Here is a 21,937-nt window from a genome sequence, read left to right as displayed (position 1 = left end):
CCAAAGGGGCAGTTATGGAGGGTTTAGCGGTGGACTGGACACAAGAAGAAGCCCACGTGCTCCTTAAGCACCTTAATCCCCCCCCCCCCCCCCCCACTGCTGAGATAACCAGCTCCGTGGCAGTCCTCTAACGACCATTGTGGCGCTTGAAGTAAAAAGGAGAAAGCGGGAAAATGAGCACACGCGATGACAGCACGAGCACAGGAAGGAGTGACAGAGGCGCGCCGAGGCGAAGAACGGGAGCTAACATGAAAAGGGATCCCACGTAACAGGAGGGATGAGGGAAGGTTGGAAACCAGGGAGCCGAAAATGGAGAATGAACTGTCAAAAGGCACGTAAGCTATGTCACCATGACATCCACACTTTCATCGGCTCGCTTTACTGCTTAATCAAAGTCTAGCCTGAGTGATTACAGGGGCTTTTTTTTTTTCTCTCATAAAAGTGCCACTATTTAAAAAAAAAAAAAAAAGAGCTCCTAATACTGCGCTCTAGGAATCATTTCTAATTTATTTCCACCAGTCCTGGTCTGCCAGCCAAAGCTATTAAAGGAAAGTCAGGATGATGTGCTGTCAGAAAGCAGAGAAATAGATGTCATCCACAGCAATAAGCCTGTAATAACTACCGTCAAATTATTTTCAGGGCCCAAGTAACTTTTCTCTCATCTCCCCATTTGGCCCCCAGTGCCTCCTTTGCGGCTTGTAAAATGCTTATTATCATAATTGCGTAACTACCCATGTAGCATTCGAGATGTGGAACTGAACTTGTTCTCGTCATTACCATACGAGGAGCTTACTGAGCTTCACTCGAGCACAAAAGTCATCCTCTGAAGTGTGAGGATTTTCACCCGAAAATAGTTAATTACGTCTCTGACTTGGCGGTGGAATCTACCATTGCGGCCTCTTTCCCTCCCCCCCCCCCCCCCGGGGAGGACGACTCAGGTGCGTCCGTACAGGAAGGGGAAGTGAAAAGAGGACACGGGAAAGGGAGGAGAGCTCCGAAGAGCTTGTGCTCAGAGTGGCTCGCTTTAGTCAAAGTGACATTTTGGTTGGATGTGCAGTTTCCACAAAAAAAAAAAAGCCCCCGTGGGAGCGCGAGGGGAGGGGAGGAGGGGGGGGGGGGGGGGCGGCGCCAGCCTTCCCCTTTACGCAGTCGCACTGTGTCCCTGACGCTGAGAACAACAGGCAACCCGGGGCCACGTGACACTGGCACTTAGCTCACACTGCACGGACAAGAAGACACCCTCATTCTATCCTACCCGGAAGAAACACAGTGCATTATGTAGTTTGAGAATTGAAAATGCGCACGTGTGCGCACGCCTCGTCCCGTACGTTCATCTGCTGAGTGCAGGTGGAGGCTCGGACTTTGAACCTCTGGTATCGAATGTTCTCGGGGTGGATTTTAGGTGAACCCGAAAGGTCTCAATGTGCCCACTGGGTGCGGAGAGCGGGACAAACGCGCAGAGGGACAAAAGGAAAGACGACGGGTGACGGAACTGCGAAACTGAAAATCCCATCTCCTCTGAGCGCAGGTTGGGGTTTGACGCTTCAGCTGCGCTCGGGGGCGCCCTGCGGAGTCAAACTGCGCGCAGCTTCTGACCTAAAAACGTCACAAATGAATGGCGCGCTGCAAACTTTTGTCTTTTTTCCCCCACGCGCCCCGCTTTCTGGAGGGCGCACGCAGTTCTTTCGGCAAACAAGTCAATAAGAGGGATGGAGGATTCATCCCGATTCACCTCATTAAGCAAACCGTTTTGAGCCACTGTATGCCAATGTCCACAGCTAATCTAATCACATAGCGACGGTGGCATGAAACTGTGGCATTAGCGTCAGCGTGTCAGTGGGGGCCAGTCAAACCACATCCGCATTCCCGCTGCTCGACCCGCACTTTAAATCCCCTCGCCGAACTCGAGGGAGGCATCAGGTGACCGCGAAGCAGCTTCATCCGTGGCAGCAAAGGGAATTTCTCTTTTTATTTCAAATTACCCGAAAGCCACGGGACCTGCGCTGCCGTCGAGAGCTTATATCATCGACGGATAAGAAAAAAAAAAAGGCCCTGGGGCTCAGTGGAAGGGCGATTTCGTCTCAAATATGACACAGGAAAACACTGATCAGAACAAGCTATACATTAATGAAAAAGAGGGTTGGATTTCACTCCAGCGTGGCCGTCGATGGGCAGTGTGCTCATGGGGGGGTGACTCGTCCAGTTGCCTTGGTATTGGAGGAAGTCGCATGCATGTGTACGACCCATCAGGGGTGAGCCCATTCATCCCTCTGGGGCCCTGGGGGCCCTTTCACCTGTTCGGTATGTGCAGTGCGGGGGTTATGCGTCACAAAAATTTGAAGTGCAGGCTTAACTCTGCGATGTTTTGGATTGTCTTGAAGAAGTCAAGTGAACTATGAAAATAGCAGCTGGGTAAAACGGAATCTGTGTATTCTTGCCCTGATGTTGGGTAGGGTTAGGGTTAGGGTTAGTCGAATACTGTAACTTTAGGTCAATAGGTGTCCGTATTTGCCTGGAACACATAGCCAGGTCCTATCACAAGAACCTGTTGCTACGGTGCCCAAAATTGCCTCCTTGTTAAAGGTTAGCTCATCACAGCTATGTACCCACCAGATCTTCTGAACTTGATGCAAACTCTAAGACCGTGGTAGTCAATGAACAGGGGCAGATCAATGATTTCACGCCTGGAAATGAGATGTCGATCCATTACACCGCCGACTGACTATAGTTTCATCTTCAATCACAGAGTGATGCTCACCGAGTATCGATACTGCGCTATGATCTAATCACGCGGTGCTTTGACAGGGGTTCAGAGACCCTAACTCGACAGATATAGAATTTCTATAGGGAGCTGGAGGAAAAAAAAGGAAACAACACGCTGCCACTTGGCTTGATCTCGGATGTGAGTGAGTTATCTGTGTCTCTCTGTGTGTTTCTTTGAACAACAGCTCCGTGCTCACAAGAGTAAAATGTGAGTCCATCAAAATCCGACCCGAGAACACAAGGAGCTCATTAGGCCAACGGTGACGGAGGTGTGATCCATCCTTCTATCCAGGAGGGAGAAGCTGCACACGTTGTTTCCCTTCTCCAGAACAAATGATATAACTCTCATACACCCTAATGAACGGACAAATTGACATGAAACCGTGTTCCTGATGGAACCGTGTTCATGTGGAACGAATCTCGCCCAACGCCCAAATTGTGTTGTGTAAAGAAAAGCAGACATTTGTGCGATAGGTCTGTACATTTAAGACATCGCCGCAATGGACCACGAAGCCAGTTTGAATTCTCTACAATGCAACCATAATTGGAAAAAAATGTCAGGCTGAAAAGGTGTGGAGTGAAAAAGAAACGACAATCTGCTTTGTTAGGAGCACATGATGATCAGTCACAGTAACTTTTTATGCCTTGATTCGATAATGGAACAAGGAGAACGCTGTCATGTGTAACTGTCAAACACTCACAAATCACAATGCTCTCAACGGAACCGGCAGAGGGGAGGGGGGCAGGACGGTGGGGGTGGGGGGGTTCAGGGGGGCGGGGGGATCAAACCCAATCAAGTGGGAACCACTCTCAGCAAGGACGTTGCTGGTCTATGACCATCTTCTTAACTTTAATGGAAATAGTTCTATGGTTCAAAAAGCACAATCAAATACAGAGTGCTGACAACCTCGCTGACCACGAATGTTCAATTTGTGCCTCTTCCCCTTTTTCTCCTTCTTTTCTTTATTCGCGGAGCTGAAGTGTGCGTGTATGCATATAGTGCATGCGCGCGCACACACACACACACACACACACGTTTACGACTCCAGAGACCCAAAGTGCCCTTTTTCTCGTCGTCCCAATATTTCAAATATTGGCAATTAGCAAGGAAATAATTAATGGTAAAAATGGAAAACGTTGAGGGCAGAGAGCCTTGAAGACAAAGTTCTGCACTGTAAGCATTCAATTCCCCCCTTAATGGTCATCAAGGTCCACAGCTCCTTGGCTCTGACCCTCATACAGAGGGAGGCCTCTTTGACATCGGACCGCCCTCCGTCGCTTCGTTTCACTCTGAACTTTTTCCTCTCCTGTTTTCCTAAACTTCTTGGCAAACGGCTCACTTCCTCCCATCCCTCCATGTCATCCTCCCAACACAGGTTGTGGCCTGCTTGCTCAGGGTCCATCCGAAAACAATCTGAAGGTTACATAAGACATCTGAAATTGCCAAGTCATCTGAGCCTTAAAGGCGTTTTTCTTTTTTTTTCAATGTAAAACTGTCTGTAAACATCCAACCAAGTAAATCAATATTCATCACCATATGCAGTCCAGTGTGTGCCTGCATATATGCGTGTGTTTATCTAGGATATGCAGACAGACAAACAGCCGAAGAGAACGCATGATGGAGAGAGGGAGGGAGAAGAAGAAAAAAAAGGAAAAAACAAACACTCCTAAACACTCCTGCCCCCTGGTGGCGGATTGCAGTAGCACCACCGACTGTGCGGGGGAAGGTTACCATGGAAGATGGGACTGCTGTGTGGATAGTGTGGGGGTTTCTGCTTATTGCAACACCTCTTCCTCCTGAAGGGTGGCTTTGATCTTTGCATACATTTAAAGAGGCAAGAAATACCGAGGGGTGGTAAAACTCATTCATTCATAAATGCAGCGACTGGGATTTAGATCTTGAATTACAGGGAGAGCAGACATCATTTCATAATACTCTTCGAGCTAATTGTGTTTCACTGGCTAGACATTTCAAATATTTAGTGTCAGGCTTTGAGAGCTGCCATCATGGAGGTGTTTCACTGCCACCGGCAGTGGTAATTTAGTGCAAATGTGAAGCATGCGCAGACACACCAGTTTCATAACAAGCGTGTTAGATTTCCCTCTCTTATCCCATCTTCTCGGGCACATCTGTTTGTTTCACTGTAACCAAACCCGTCCCACTTTCACAGGCAAACAGTGTGGGCGGGTTGATGTGCGAGTACACGTCTAAAACGAGGTAGATGTTGGCAGGGTGATCATCACGGTAATGCAAGAGCTTTGTGAAGAACCTGCAGGAAGGTATTTGATCCGGCGGATCAGTCCACACTGTGACTGCAGTGGATGCCTCTGGCCAGCAGATGGCGTCAGCAGTTGGCGCAGTGTGTCGTGGTGCAATGGTCAGTGTCCGCGGTGAGGCGTCTGCATTTGGGCATCGACAAGTCAAGTCACTATCCCATTACAATCCAGGTTTCAGATTGCAGGAAAACAAAAACATGGAAAATTAAATCGAGTCGGTGTTTATTTGTCTCTTTTTTTATATATATTTCAATCCTCTCAACTTCTTACCCTCCCACACACTCACACGCATCCCTGCCAAAAGTGTCTTTGACCCGGAGCACACCCGTTGCTAGTCTGTGTGTGTGTGGGAGCAAAAGAAAAAGAAAGACAGTGATCATTAATACACATGTTAAGGGGCATGGTGAAACTCGTCCGGGGAATCAATAGAAAGAGGAAGATTATGTATTGAGTGAGGTAATGGGGTGAGGTGAGAAGAAAAATGTAATTTAGCTGGACGCTGTTTTCATCTGGCAGAACTAACGTGCTCCGCTCTAAATGGATGGAGCGCCTTGTTTTCTGGACTGTAAAATGTGCAGAGGGTATCATCGTGAGATTTAAGAGTGCAAACGGGGTGGTTTAATAATGCAACTTCACCATCACAGCCACATTAAGACACTAAAGGCTAACCATTTTCCACAGATGGATTCATGCATGTTCAACACTGCGGCCATTAATTAACGTTTATCGTCTCTGGGCAGGAATGAATAGCAACAAATACCCTTTGGCCCCCGAGGACAGTAGAACGCTTCACGCCAACACAGCTCGCTGTCCAACCAATGGACTGAAATAAGAAACATCCAGAAATACATTTTGGTCCTTTTAGCGTTCCTGCTTTGAGGCTACTCCTGACACATGACTCACAAACCAAGAGGAGTCACAGGAACACATGTATAGGCCTACACACATTTCGCCATATGGTTGACAACCAGCCGGGCCAACCTGACAACTTTACAGTCAGACAGGAAATCGACGGCTGAGATTTGATGATTGTGTCTTCTTATCGCAAAAAAAAAAAAGATTGAACCAAGTCTCTTGAAGAATATAAGTGACACCGTATCACATGTAACAGATACCGTCCAATGCACACTTGTACTGCGCCATCACGGCAGTGACCAAGCCGTCATGCCTCTGCGCTCTCATGGTACCGTGTGATGAACGTCGGTCGGCCAAACGGCCGTTAAGCCCGAAAGTCGCGCTTCAAAGCTACGGGAAAGGATGGCAGCCGCATGCGGTCTATTATTTCAACTCATGCAGTGGAAATCTCCCCGACCTACCGGGTCACAAGAATGGAAGCTCCTGTCAGACGGATGACATCCCAGAGGTATGACGAATCATGGTGGTGTTCCCTAATAGATGCATTGCTGCCACTATGACGGCAGAGAACAGAAAATATGCATAAATCATCTCCTGAAATGTAAAATAATAGTCCAGGTTGTGGGTCTGTGTGTGGCTGCAGTCCCTTCCACTGTTCTTTAGGATGTGGAAATCCTTGTTTTGATGATCATGTCTTGATAAATGAATAGCAATGGAAGGCCTCTCAAAAATGTTTATATGAATTAAAGTTATATTTTGAAGCGTATGTTTTACTTGATGCATATTGTGATCTGTTTCAATCTGCAGACAATTTTACACTCAAAAGACAATGGATCCTTAAAAGAATACAAATAAAAGCTCTATTTTGATGCTTATTTAATACAATGCAGAATCTTATGTCAGCAGTAAAATTAGTGTTTAGCAAAAATTGTAGAAACCTTATATTTTAAACAAAGCAAATATTAATAAATATATTGAAATCACACAACTGTTTGTAGTTAGCAGAATTACATGTTTAGGGAAATCACCGCGGCAACGATTGGCAATGTCGTCTATCTCACGATGCTGATGCTGCCGGAGTTTTGTTTTTCCTTCATAAGCCCCAACAGGTTGCAGCATCACCACTCTTGTCCTCATAGATGACAGCAGATAGACGAAACTTAAAGGGGAGGAGGACATTGCGTCACTGCAAAGGTGGCTGTCACGGGTGCGTGAAAGGATTAAGGAGATGTATGAATGACCGCATGAACAAATCAAAATAAAGCCCATTGGACTCTTATGGGAGGCAGCTGTTGGTTATAAAACATAGCCTGCTGATGTTTACTTTATCACACCCATCAACTATTATTCAACTTTCAAACTAACCTGTGATTTATGTATTGTAGAAATTTACAAACATAGGTGTGCAGAGTTTTGGCCCTGGGGATATTTTCATAAGCGTAAGCACACACAAGTCATTTTTTATTTTCTGAATTTAAGATTCCGTGAGAGCCAAAATATTGGAATGTTGTGAATGAGGTTGTTGGGACCTTACACAGGTTCTATGCTCAATGACCGGCATTTGCAACAGGTCGCTTACCGTCCCTAGATTCTACTGTTTATAATATAACCACATTTATATATACACTATAAATACGTCTGCCATAATATATATGTATTCGTATATTGCAATTTATTTACCCTATTAAAATATGAGACAGAGATTTCCTTAATAGTTGGAAAAAATGTGTAAGAGCATGTCGAGATGGAGCTCAGTACAATCAGTGAAGGGAGAAAGAGAAATGTGTGTGTGTGTGTGTGTTTGTATGTGTGTGTGTGTGTGTGTGTGTGTGTGTGTGTGTGTGTGTGTGTGTGTGTGTCGGGGTGGGGGGGATTATGGATTGATAACAAGAAATAGTCGCCATAAACAGACCCCAACTCCCCTTTACCCCAAGCCCCCCCCCCCTCCCTCTAGCCTGGGGTTTGAATTAATGTGCTTCTATTTTTGGCTCTCCCGTGTTTCCAGGGGAAACCTAATGACGCAATGACGTCAATGCAGGTCACCAGCAAGAAGCGGGCTGGAGGAATTGAGTGGCTTCCATTAGAGCTTTTGCAGCATTTTCCACAGAGGAGGGAGGAGGACAAAATGGATTAAGATTAAGGCACGCGCGGAAATACAATAAATATAGACCGAAATGAATGGGAGGCAATGCGACCGACGTCCGGGAAGAGTTAGGATGGAGGGAGGGTGAGAGAGGGTGGAGGTGGAGGGGGGTTGGTGGTGGTGGTGGAGGGGAGGGGGGCGAGGGGGGGGGGGGACCCACTGCTGCATATCAATGGGTGCCGTTCAAATTCCCAGGGATTATTGGAGGGAAAAAAGGGGGGAGAAAAACGATGCACGCTTCCTCGGATCTAGGACTGCTGGGTGAGCCCGTTTTATTCTTCTAATTTTCCTCTTTGCTTATTGCTGAAATGAATGAAACAACAACCAGCCGTTCCGTTTTCGTGCAAGAGTGTTGCCACGTAGAGAAAGCCATTGAGAAATTCATTTCCCGACTTTTGACGGGGACGCGTGAGTGGCTCGTGTGTCGATGTGTGGTGATGATGGGATGACGGCGGTATATATTTATATATATATATATTCAAGTAAAAGTATCTTCGTGTCGACTTCCACTGAGTTCATGTCTATTCTTTGTCATCAACCGCAGCGGCGGACGTGCTCGGTCCACACAGCCCCGTACCGGGCTACCGATGCGATACAAATTCTGCATCCATCGATACAGATTCACCGCTGAGAGAGAGGGACACAGAGGGAGAGAGAGAGATAGAGGGAGAATGGGAGGGGGGGGCGGTGGGTGCTCTAGTGGGTGGGGGGGGGGCGACGAGTGGATACATTTTAGTGCGATAATTGCAATTGTGAGGACGATCCGTCTCATCCAAAAAATGTGGGAAACAGAATAAAATCAAGCGTGTGTGGTCGAAAAGGAAAACGCCGGTGACTCGACATCGATAGAAACGGGGCTGGTTGATCATTATTTGTCAAGAAGCTACTTTTTTTTTTACTGCCGGGTGTTGTGTGTGTGTGGGGGGGGGGGGGGGGGGGGGGACAGAGAGAGAAGTATCCTGAAGAAGTAACGGTACTTGTTTTTTTTGTGTGGAACAGCGCGCGCCGACGCACGCGCGGACGCGCAAACAGACATCGCTCCCAGTCGGCGGGCCTGTCAAATGCGTTAAGGCAACAAGTGCCAATTCATGCGCGATCAATTCATCTCCAGAGCGCTGCACACCGCGCAGCGAAGCCACCAGAATAGAGATATATTTTTGTTTCCCTGCATTTTGTGTGTGTTTCTGTTACCCTTAAATATTAATACGTGTGTAAATAGATTCACCATTCTCTCTTTTGACAAACTGGGCTCCGGAGAAGGGCTTTTTTTAATCCCGCGTTGCAGGTTTCAGCACCGCGGAGAGCTCCCGCGGTGTATTTCGGGACCACGGAGAGCGCGCTCCCTGCGTTTCGGGTGCCATGCAGTCGTCTCCGAACGCCGGGCTGATTTGTCCGTTGCTGTAAAAAAGGTGCAACCACCTCAGCAAACGAAAGGACGAGGGAGCTCCCCTGGGGGTTTAAGCCCCCCCCCCCCTCCCCGAGAAACCGACACGGCGAATACGAGATAATTGGAGCGCTGTCGAGCACTCACAGATCCACAACTAAGGAAATACACAATGAAGCCATCTATGAGAAAGCAAGGATATATGGGACACAAAACAGCAGTAGGGGATGTGATACGCCCCCCCCCCCCCCCCCCCCCCCCCACTACCCACCCCCCCTCTTTCTTCCCCCACACATGACGCATGCGGGTAGGTAAGTGGCAGATGCCTACGTGTGCAGATGGTCCGGTCTGCTGGTCCTCAGCCGCCCTGGCCGTGACGTAACGCACCTGCACGATGCGAGCCGTCGTTCTCATGTGGTCATGTGCCCGCACGCTCCCTCAGTAAGCAACAAGCCACTGTAGGACTGCTCATTGACTGGAACCCCTCAAAGACCCTGAAAGCTTCATAAGTCTAAATCGTAAAGCTGAACGTAAATATTGTGATAACAATGACTTACTTCCGTCAGGAAATGCTGTAAAAGACAATTTTATTGTTTTTTTTATAGATGAGACAGGTTTTGCAGGTTGATAAGGGAGTGGCATGCAATGGTATTTGGAGAGAGAAACTACCTGTGTGCTGCACGACATGCTGACTGGCTCACAATGGGGGTTTTCAGGATTGAGGGTTTTACAAGTTTACATGTTTACATGTTTTCGTGTAGGGCAATTTTAATTAAACAAAAAAAAATCAGTGGAAGACTTATTTTTCCTTTCCTTAACAGATTCAAACATATGTGAGGAATGTTCTCATTAAAACCTTCAAGATTTCATTCAAATTGCAGCTTTTTCATCCCTGTGTGGGGTGTTGTACATATACAGTATATTGTATATTTCTGGTTTGATGCCCTTGAGCAACCTTTGGGTGCTTTTCTGTGGATTAGCATCTCTGGTGGAAGCTGATGAAGTAAAGTTTCAATTCAGTTCTTGTTGCATGTCCTGGTTATTTTTTTGTGTCTGTGAAACATTTGCGTCACAACGGTTGGATATTTGACAAATATGTTACATTACATGCCATTTAGCTGACGCTTTTATTATTTTAAGTAACAAGAAAGTAAAATTTTCGTCAAATAAGCAGTTTCAGAATATGTTGTAGATAAGTGCCATTATATGTACAATTTAAGTGCTACCATTTGTTAGTGCTACAGTTTGTTAGTGTTTTAGTCAAGGTAGAGTCTAAAGAGGTGTGTCTTGAGTTTGAAGTTGTAAAGGCTCTCTGCAGTCCTGATGTCGAGCCGGGACAGCGAAGAGTCGCGATCTCCCCGAGTGCTTTTCTCTCAGAGAGGGAGGAACAAGCAGCTTGGCAGATGCAAAGAGCTGAGTGTGCGGGTTGGGATGTAGGGTTTCACCATGTCCTGGATGTAGACTGGACCACATCCATTCGTAAGTGAGAACCAATGTTTTGAACTGGTAACCAGTGAAGAAAGCGGAGGAGTGGAGCAGCGTGGGAGAATTTCGGAAGGTTGAGGACCAGTCGAGCTGCTGCATTCTGGATGAGCTGCAGAGGTCGAATGGCGGCAGCAGGGAGACGTGCCAGGAGAGAGTTACAGTAGTCAAGTACCTGCGCCGCCTTCTGAGTGAGAAGGGGCCTTATTCTCCTGATGTTGTAGAGCGTGTACTTACAGGATCGTGTTGTCGCTGTGATGTCGGGAGTCAGGGAGAGTTTCCCAGCAGTCAGAGTGAGCGTCAAAGTTAACGGTCAGGTCCTGGGTGGGAGAGTCTTTTCCGGGGGAAAGAGAAGTAGTTCAGTCTTGTCGGAGGGTTGATCTTCAGGTGGTGAGCGGACATCCACTGAGAGATGTCAGTCAGACCGGCAGAGATCCCAGTGAGGGAAGGAGAGAGCAAGTTGGGTGTCATCGGCATAGCTGTGGTGGGAGAAACCATGCGAGCGAATGACGGAGCTGAAAGAGGTTGGTGTAGATAGGGGAGAGGAGGGGGCCCAGGACAGAGTTGTCAGGGGAGTCTCTGCTCTTTCACCGTAACCCGACAATAATCCCATAATTTCCCTCAATTTGTGATTTGACTCCTGAATTTTCAAGTTCTACCCGAATCTCGTCTGCATGGAGAAGCTAAATATCCCTATACAAAGAAAGTCACACCACCAACTGCACAATGTTTCAATTCATTTCAAAACCTCCTTCTCAAATCTACTAAACAGATTTCATCTGCAGATGGAAACCTTTGTTCTTCTCGTTTTCTACACAATAAGGTATAAAGTCCAGTTTAAAGACATCGCAGCTTCATGACACCACGTTGCTGCTGGGGCGGTGAACTGCAGGTTGGATTGAAAGGGGTCTTGATACCATCCAATTGCGTGTATGGTGACGTATGACCTCTCACCCTTTGCAGTATCACACTAACTCAGGGGAGGCAGCTCCCATCAAGAACTACATCAAAAACAGTTTAATTTGATCTGATGAAGACGATATGTGACTTCAATCAGTGTCAATCAGTGGAATTATTATTGTTTCTCGCACGTCTTTTATTCAAGCATCGACTTCACCTCAATGTAAAAACACGTGTGCTTTAAGTTTCTGTAGGAATGCTTTAGCGGAGGGGGGGGGGGGGGGGGGTTGGTTGGTGTAAATTACGCCTGTTGAGCTTTCTGCAGATGATGGAGGAATCACGTTTGACAGGAGAAAGTTAACGTTTTTCCGCATTCCGGATTCGGAAAAAAAAGAGAAAAGAATTCCCAGAGTTCCCACACGCGTGAAGCAGTGCTCCTCGCTTCATGCATTCATCGCATGTGTGTCCGATCCGCTAACGGCTCTGTTTCTTCCCTTTAGAATGCCGAGGAGATCGCCACGACGCGACAAAGGGAAATCTTTGTCCTTTGTGGGTCTTTTTGCGGTCTGGGCTTGCTGTTCCTGAGGAAGTAGCCAGGAAGCCCTTACCCCAAAAAGTATCTGCACTGGATGCTGGCGTCTCTCCTCCCGATGGAGCCGTGAGTATCTCTCATCTCTCGTGTGGGCGTTTTCAGAGGTCAGGAGTCAGGACAACTGCTGATTTGTGGTGCTTTGTGATTATTGTGGATTTCCCAGTGTGGCTTTTGATCAGTTGTGAAATACGAGGGTGGGATTTATGAATACGAAAGTATTTGAGATGCAGGATGTTTTACCCATCCTGAGAAAAAAATAATATATACTGCAGAGGGTCTCATAACAGCACGAAAACGACTTAAGTCAGCCTGACTTCAGAACAAAGTGTGTACAGCTTTGCACACCATGTGTCAAGATGCACCGTTGGAAAACAACTCTAAGGTTAAATCGCTCAAAATGTCAATGGGAGATTATTTTTCTGTTTTATACGTGCATGCAAATGGAACATTTTGATATTACTCTGTTGCGGAACAAGGCTTTCCATTACTAGTGAATGTAAATGTGAGTTCTCTCCTCATGCACATGCATTGTACATTATTTGTGAGTCGTCAAAGTGGTCATTGCTCTGAGTTCATCGATCTATGCGCTCAAAACATCTTCTTGTTACATATACACAGCTGGTATAGACATGAGTATTCTAGTCATTGAGAAAAACACAAAACTATCATTTTGAATGTGTACAGGAGCCTTTGATAGAATTACCTCCAGGAGCAACATAAAAAACAAGCCGAGGCCAAACGAACGTGTAGCTTGAGCGTAAACGGATTCATTTGCTGTCACCCGTGAGCCCAACGAAACCCAAGGAGGTTACTGTGCGTCGCTCAGGGGCCGTTCACGTGCACGAGTACCGTGCACTGACCCCGAGGAAGTGTTTTTACTTGTTGAATAAAGCTTTGCGTGAAGTAGATTTAATATTGTCTTGTTGTCCGTCCAATATATTATAACCAATGTCAACTATCCTTTTGCCTTTGATGTACTTTGTCTGCAGTGTGTAGGTTGTCACTCATTCATGTGAAAAAGCTTGATTATACCTCAACAAAGATTTCAAACTTTCAGCAGAACAAAATTAGGACGTCATTTCATTTTCTTGTTCTCCTTTGAATAAATGCTTTGAGAAGAAAACTCCAAAAAAACGGTGTTATGCAAATACGCTGCAACTACAACCGCAGCGAAGAGAAAAAGAACGAGGCGCTGATTATCGAGGCCCAAAAGGCTCTTCCTGCCTGGTGGGTGTCAGCAGCGGATCAGTTAATTGACCTAACAAATCTCCCACTGGCCCTTCAGAATGGAGCCCACAGTGTGTGTGTGTGTGTGTGTGTGTGTCAAACATGGCCCTGGGAAATAGGACAGTGCCGCGGACTCACTCTTGCACCTCGTGTCCCGCTTGTAACGGCGACCGTTTTTTTCGGGGGGAGGGGGGGGGGGTGGTATCCCTGAAGAATCTCTTCTTCGGTAGCATCGCTTCATTAGTTCGATGCAATCAAACGATTTGTTTTTAAGGCCTTTCGTTGTGAGTCAAGGAGGTGAATAAGAGAAAGAGAGGATGTCACCCGACACTAAAGTGGCCAACTGCTCGGCGGTTTCGATCTCCTGGTGAAGGCAGCTCTCCAGAGGATGTTTAGGGGAACTGCAACCCAGAGAACCCTTTCCAGCTCCGTCACAAAGACGAGTAAAATAAAGAAAGAAAGAAAAAAAAAAGTCAGAATAACATTTTAAGCGTTCCAGTCTCCTTTGGCGAAACACAATATGGCGTCGGAGGAGGAGATGTTTGCTGTTCTAGGCTTTCGGGTTTTTGCTCATCTGCTGTGTGTCTTTGTGTTTGGTTTCGACTGAATGACGCGATTGTGCTCAATGGCCAAAAGCCAAACTCACAAAAGCGATTTGGAGTCATCGGCGCGGACTCAGCAGAAGATAAATCTTGTTGCAGTCATTCGTGATGCTGGTAGGACTGGAACTCAGGCCTAAAACTATTTTAAAAAACAGCGCAGTGCTTGTAAAATACAGGAACTGTAGCTGTATTGTGTAGGATCGGTAGACTTGTACATATTATTTTGTATTTAAATTGTTAATACAATGTGTCAAAAAAGTATGGTATGTTGTATTTCTCAAGGGCATCTTTCCTGAAAATTAAAATAATAATCTAATCCAATAATAATGAGTTGCTGACAGCGATGTAAACAGTGTTGGAATATTAAATTAAATGGCCAACACTGACAGAAAATCATTCAGGAATTATTATTAATGAGATACAGTGAAATGCCTCTTCCCAGGCATTAATAAAAAACTTAATCAAATTATAAAATCCACACCGTGGCAAGATAATTGTGTGTAGCTTACTGCCGAGGTCACTCTGACCCACATCAAACCTCCCTAATACCGACATCACCATGCAGAGCGGCTTTGTGACACACACACACACACACACACAGGAAAAGCAGCAAATGTATCACTGCTCAACAATCACCCTGTACAGTACACAATGTAAAAAAGCAGAAATCCACGATAACATAAGTCTGATTATTTAGTAATGTTATGACTATGATTCTTTGCACAGATTTACTGCATCCATACGGGCGCAGTGTCACTCTCTGGCCAGCAGACGTCACTGTTTTCTATTTGCATCGACTGCTGCGGATGGACACAAAACTGCGTCATAGTGCGTCAGAAAGCAGTTTCCCCAGTCTGCATTTATTTAACGTTACCCCAGTCACTCAGATTTCTCATATCCTACTCACAGTAGTTATTTTAATCAGTTTTACCCAGTTGAGTAAATGGAGAGACGCACCGTAGGTTTCCTGACATGCTCCTCTGTCCGCTCTGGATGTCCATGATGGAGACCCATGGATGCAGTTTTGGTACCAAGCTTCTCCCTCTCATCAACCATCTCTGTTTTGAGGAGCCCGACCTCATGCGCTTATACCAGACCTGTTATTTTATGCATCCATAGTTCACCCTCCCACCAAAACATTTCCCATCATGCGCAATGCAAATCCAAAGTGTACATTTTTTGCTTTTCTGTTGAAATAAAACACAAACCAGACGCAATAAAATTCAAATCCCATTTATTCCACATGTTGCGCATCAACCAGATCTGGTAATAAAGTGCAGCAGCAATACAATGAAGAACACTTCCTGTGCAGTGAAAGCATCACATGGGTCCAAAGTAATCAAGTAGATAGTGCACATCGTTTTAAATGTAACGGCTAAAAGCAGCAAAGTCAAACAATTGAGGATTCTTTCAAAGAGATATACTTTGTTAAATGACACCTTTAATCATGCTACGGCTATAATTGACCTCACGGCGTTACAACAGACCTCTCCAACTAAACACGCAAGCCTCCCACATTTGAAATGCTTGCTTTGGGGGGCGAAAGTGCCAGGGAGTCCAGGAACTTCTCCAGCGTGCACAGGTACTCTTCCGGGTGGCATCGCATGTGGGCGGCGTGCTTCGACACCTTCCACTTCCTGCTCTCCACGGTCACGCCCCTCCCCCTCCAGTGGTCGATCAACCGCTCCATGTCGGCCGGGCTGCACAGGGCGTCGTCCTCGCTGAAGAAGAAGAGGGCCGGCGCCGTTATCGGGCTGTTGTGGAAGACCCGGATGCTGTTGTTGTAGAAGTCCGCCGTGTGCTTTTTGAAGAGCCAGAAGTAAAGCATGGCGGCGTTTTTGACAAGGCTCTCGAACCGTGGAACCAGAGTCTTGCCGAGGCCTGAATGACGGGGGACAGTAAATGATAGAGTGGGTTAATCATTTATGACATCCTGTATATAATTGTTTAAATGTATCATTTAAGATGTTTTTTATGACTCATCCCAGCTTAGTAATTTGCTGCTTTTCCTTATTTTACATCAGTAAACATCTTAAATGTGTGTGGGTGTTGGACTGTTGGAGGAAGTGAAGTATTTGAGGACATCACGTCTGTGAAACTGTAATAATTATAGTTAGTAGCACTTTTAGTAAATTCCTTTATTGAGATAAAAGTGTCAGTTCTATTGTTTTTTTTTGTTTCTTTGTACTAGAATATATCCAATTTCTTTGGCTTCAGCCTTTTTTGTTCTTCTTCCCAACATTGCCTTGGGGTCTGAGACACTGTGATCGGATTTATTATTTCAAAATTCTAGGATACTTGCTATGAAAAACCAGCGATTAAGCAATACTTGAAAAAATGAAAAAGCTTTATATACAGCCTTATATAAAGAATGAAACGTTTATATCCTCTACGTAGGTTAAAAACAACAACCTGCCACAAATAGCTCCAGGACCCTTGACTGGAGCGGTGGATCAGCTGGCTAATGTAGTATTTAAAGAAGTGACACTGGAATCCAGCACAAAAGTCACTGGAAGGTGAACCCCACTCACCTATCGCCATGTGCTCCAGGGTGCCGACCACCAAGCTGTCATAAACGTGCCCCCTCACCCTCTGAGCCAGGCCCGCGGGTTCCCTCCGCCCCTCAGCGGCGTGGGCGAGGGTCTGGGAGAGAGTGAAGCCTCCGATGGAGGTGGCGTGGATCACCACGGGCCTCCCCGAGAACTGAGGCCGCTCCAGGACCTCGAGCACCTCCAACCCGTAGCCGAGCCCCCACCGGGGCCACAGGAAGTGCATCACGCTGCTCTGGACCAGGAGGACGTCCATGCCGCGGTCCAGGTAGAGGTCCCTGTACTTGCCCACCGCCGCCCGCCGGGCGCCGAGCCAGGAGAAGAAGAGCAGGAGGGGCCGGTCTGCTTGCGGGGACTGCGAGAGCAAAGGGGAGGAGGAGGAGGGGGGAGACGCGCGGCGGGGGACCCTGCTCCTCACCCCCGTCCGGCAGAGGGCCGAGTCGTGCGGGGAGGAGGAGGAGGAGGAGGAGAGGGGGCAGAGTGCGGCGCGTGTTTGCCGGTCTTTGGCCGCACACGGTCTTCTTTCCGCCGACCCCGGCGACGGGACGTAATAGTAAGTGATGCTGTCGCTGATGCTCCTGGCTACGAACCCGGCTCCGATGACTGGGCCAGACGCGGTTGCTTCACTCCTGAAGAGACTGCAACAAATGGAAGAAAAGTCAGTGGGATCGAGTTACTAGTCTGACCGAGAATGCATTTGATCCTGCAGAGCAAACTAAAGGCAGGGTAATGCACTTATTATTGGTTAGGGAGAAAAATATTTCAATAACATTGCCAATATTAATCTTAATAACAAGTACATTAGTTAGTTTTCCCCATATAAATTTCTACACTTTGTCTTTTTTTTCCCTCTTCATTATTATCATCTTATTATTACACTGTTGCACCGGTAGACTTACAGGTTTACATTTTGGGGTTCTTTTTCTTGCAACCCTTCAGAATGATTCAAAAAATATATCTCACCCACTTTGAGGCTTTTGTTCATCATTATATTCAGAGGTGGAAAGAGTAACAAAATGTTGTACTCAAGTAAAAGTACTGTTACTTAAGTAAAATTTTACTGAAGTACAAGTAAAGTTACCAGTTTAAAAATGTACTCAAGTAAAAGTAAAAAGTAGCTCATTAAAAATTTACTCAGAGTAAAAGTTATTGAGTTACTTTTTTAACAGCTGGGTGGGGTGCGGATTCTAGTGTAGTTAAAAAAAAAGACAAGGGAAAATAAATCTCCATCTAGTTGTTTTTAATTGAAGGAAGACCTTTACAAATTAAAGTGTAATGGCAAAAATAATAAAATAAAAATAAAAGAGATAGATGATTTTAGTGCAGATCATCCAATAAAACATTTTAAACATTACTATAACCACTAAATATGGATTCAGTAAAGCAGGATGTCCAAATCATTTCAGGTTCGGGCCAGATACTGCCGACGTTTACTCTGTGACCTCCTTAAACTGTCTCTGCTCTGCTCACTGAAGCAAAACAATACGTGGACAATAAATATCAGAGCCAGGAGCAGCGAGTGTAGTCAATAATACTGCTGCTAACACATCCCGTCAGACCAGGATTATTTATTTATATTCGTTAATGAACTGTTCTCCTCTTGTTACCCTGGTAACCGCTGTCATTACAGACGGTTGCGTCGATTCTTACTGTGAAAATCCACGTACTTCCGGTTTAGCGGCCACGCTTCGTATTTTCATTGGACTTCAGCTGGGTTTGCGTCTGTTTTGTCCGTCTCCATCATTCTTTTTTTTTTTTTTTTGCATTTTTGTTTACTCAGTAACGGATATGATTTAAAATGTAGCGAAGTACAATACTTACAAAACAAAAAATACTTTTGTTTTTTAAGAAAAATTTTAAAAGTAAAATGACCGATTAAAAAAAAATACGTTAAAAAGTAGACGTACACAGAAAAACTACTCAATTACAGTAACGCGAGTAAATGTAATTCGTTACTTTCCACCTCTGATTATATTCATAGATCATTTAACTTTACCAATAAAAACGCTGCCTATCCGCAATAACAATGGAATGGCTTTTAATTGCCGTGTCGCCCGTGATCCCGTTTGGTACGTGTCCCAAATGAAGGGGCGGTCCCGCACCCATGATGCATTCCAGGGTTTACATCTTGTGCGGAGTAAGGGGGGGGGGGCGCTGCGGGGGGGTGGGGGGGGATTATGCGCTCAGAAAACGAAGCCTGTGAGGCGATATTAATACGTGTCCCGTTTCACCCACGCACCAAAAAAAAACAACATACAACTGGAGCGAACTGTTGAAAAATAAACGTCTTTTTGGGGGCTTTTTTTAAAACAGCCGCATCCGGCTCGCATGAGGAGGATACGGCGCAGTATCAGCCTACATGGAGCCAAATGACGCTCGAGACGCAGGTCACACGCACGCGAGCAACGACACACAACATCCATTACCCGATGGCGAGAGCCAGGTTCCCCATTCTGTGAAGAAGGACCAACAAAGAAAGAAAAGAAAAGGAGGGAGGGTGGGGGGGGGGGGAGAGACTTGCGAAGGTCGGTCAATTCATCCGCAGCGGCGGCGGTGCCCGGTGTGTTGTGTCGCGGTCCTGCGCCGGGTAGTGTAGGCTATCCCTCCTCCGGGGCGGGGATAGCGCCCCCCTCCCTCGGCGGTCAGTGTTGATTTTATGGGACATAAACACACACAAAAAAAGAGGACACAGGTGTGTTCACGCCCTCGAGGAAGTGACGCGGGGCATCGGATAGCGCCAGGCGACAGTGCGGCACCTACCGGTTTTTCTTTTTTCAAGGACAGGTTTGTCTTGAATGTCCCTCGCGAGACAGGTGACGTTACACCGGGTCTTCCTGCTCCTCGCGTCACTCTCACGCCCATTGGCTCGTGCCACTGGAGGGCACGCCGTATGGTTCCGCGGGTCACCGGCTCCTACTGAGAGTCACGTGTTTTTGCAGTTTACGCCGGTGCGGTATAGCGGCCAGGAGGGGGCGCTAACGGACCGAACATTTCTTTTCAGTTTTGAACGCATATCTACAATTTAATTTCCTCGGTTTCAATATGTACGGAATAGAACGCAACCCACTCGTTTTAAGGCTGCATCATATCTACTGAAATGCTATCAAGGTATCACAGCAGGTTCATCCATTAATGAAAGATTATGAAATGTTACTATTTTCTTTTCCACAGGTGGAAAGTAACGAATTACATTTACTCGCGTTACTGTAATTGAGTAGTTTTATGTGTACTTCGACTTTTTAAAGTATTTTTTTTAATCTGTAATTTTACTTTTACTTTAGTATTTTTTGTTTGAAGTATTGTACTTCGCTACATTTTAAATCATATCCGTTACTGAGTGAAAAAAAAATGCAAAGAAAAATAAAATGCAAGAAAAGAAGAAAAGAACCCCAAAATGTAAACCTATAAGTGTACCGGTGCAACATAGAGTAAGATAATGAAAAGTGTAAAAAAGTGTAGAAAAGTGTAGACATTTATATGGGGAAAACTAACTAATGTACTTGCTATTAAGATTAATATTGGCAATGTTATTGAAATATTTTTCTCCCTAACCAATAATAAGTGCATTACCCTGCCTTTAGTTTGCTCTGCAGGATCAAATGCATTCTCGGTCAGACTAGTAACTCGATCCCACTGACTTTTTTTCCATTTGTTGCAGTCTCTTCAGGAGTGAAGCAACCACGTCTGGCCAAGTCAACGAAGCCGGGTTCGTAGCCAGGAGCATCAGCGACAGCATCACTTACTATTACGTCCCGCCGCCGGGGTCGGCGGAAAAAACACCGTGTGCGGCCAAAGACCGGCAAACACGCGCTGCACTCGCCCCCCCCCCCCCCCCCCTCCTCCTCCTCCCGCGTGACTCGGTCCTCTGCCGGACGGAGATGAGGAGCAGGGACGCCCGCCGCGCGTCTCCCCTCCTCCTCCTCCTCCTCCTCTTCTTTCTCCTCCTCCTTCTCCTTCTCCTCCTCCTCCTCCTCCCCTTTTCTTTCGCAATCCCTGTTCTTTTCTTTATCTATCCGTTTCTTTAAATTCCACATTGGTTTTCTCAGTGGTAAATGTGTGGTATATCGGTGCATTTGGACACCCTATTGCAGCGTGTCTGTCTGAATCTGTTGGGCTATCAATAGTTCAAAGGATACTGCTTTCATCATTTTAACTGTCACTTCCTCTAAATAGGGAAACAAAACAGGCATCAAGTAGGCCCTATATTTCTTCTGACCTGAACTGATGAAATAACTGCAGCACATGTTAGTGTCACAAGATGGAGCCAAACTAGCACAGAAGCCACATAACTTGAGATGACGCAATGATTGCAAAACGCAATGATTGCATTATAAAAGTGACAGAGGATGTGATGCTTTATTAATAATGACGTCCATATTGATTAAATTCAAACACACTCACAGAAATGTTTGTAATTAGGCAAGTTTGTTTTACACAGTGTAAAACATTCCAGCAACTCATTGTGTACACTGTAGCCTTTTTCATGTCAACATGAATGACGTTTTTCTTGAACAGAAAAGAACTTAACGAACTCAAGCAAACTCAGCTTGGCTGCACGGCCACAAAAACGAACCTCCTGGCATCGGCGTCTCTTCATCTCAGCGCTCGTTGCTGTGGGCGAGGGCCGCGGGCATCACGCCGGTGTTATTCGGCGCCCGCTGATCGGCTCTTTCCACTCTCTCGTCCAGGCAGTTTTAGGTCATCGCTTTCTTTCCAAAGTCATTTGACACACACACACATTACCTTATTTTTTCCAGTAGGTTACTTCTGTTTTGACCTTCAGTTTGAATGCATTTATTATTGATGTTATTTTTGGGGTTTCTTTCTATTTAAAAGAAGAGAAATATCCCACTTAAAGAGAATATTTTTTTTCCAAAAACTGTGTTAGCCTCTAACTTGGTTTTGAGGAAAATCCCTTGCTTTTTCCTGATTAAAAAAAAAACAGGATACAGTTGGATGGAAACACCTTTCCAGCCTTCAGATCTGGACTGCTCCCCCCCCCCCCCCCCCAACCCTGAACAACGTCAAAACAAACACACGCCAGTCTGCTGGCAACTGCTCCTCTCAACAGCTAGAGACCAAAGCGCTGGGTAAAGATGCTAAAACACGAGCTAAGGGGAACAGCAGAGTCACGTGACACCCCCCCCCCCCCTGTAGGCTGTT

General features: G+C 46.0%; 1 protein-coding gene across 1 annotated transcript; it reads right to left on the bottom strand.

The window, feature by feature from the left end:
- Positions 1-15,442: 15,442 nt before the first annotated feature.
- LOC119211172 (transmembrane protein 53-like) lies at positions 15,443-19,752 on the bottom strand. The gene is made up of 3 exons (XM_037461873.2): positions 19,201-19,752; positions 16,757-17,412; positions 15,443-16,106 (listed from the first exon to the last, which is right to left on the bottom strand). Exons 1-3 carry the CDS (start codon positions 19,224-19,226, stop codon positions 15,721-15,723), a joined length of 1,068 nt encoding a protein of 355 aa, XP_037317770.2. The 5' UTR covers positions 19,227-19,752; the 3' UTR covers positions 15,443-15,720.
- Between the last annotated feature and the right edge of the window lie 2,185 nt (positions 19,753-21,937).

The sequence above is a fragment of the Pungitius pungitius genome, chromosome 2 (genome assembly GCF_949316345.1).
Source record: "Pungitius pungitius chromosome 2, fPunPun2.1, whole genome shotgun sequence".
Lineage (NCBI taxonomy): Eukaryota > Metazoa > Chordata > Actinopteri > Perciformes > Gasterosteidae > Pungitius > Pungitius pungitius.
Note: the sequence above shows the minus strand (reverse complement) of the source record. Positions and strands in the feature narration are given on the sequence as shown.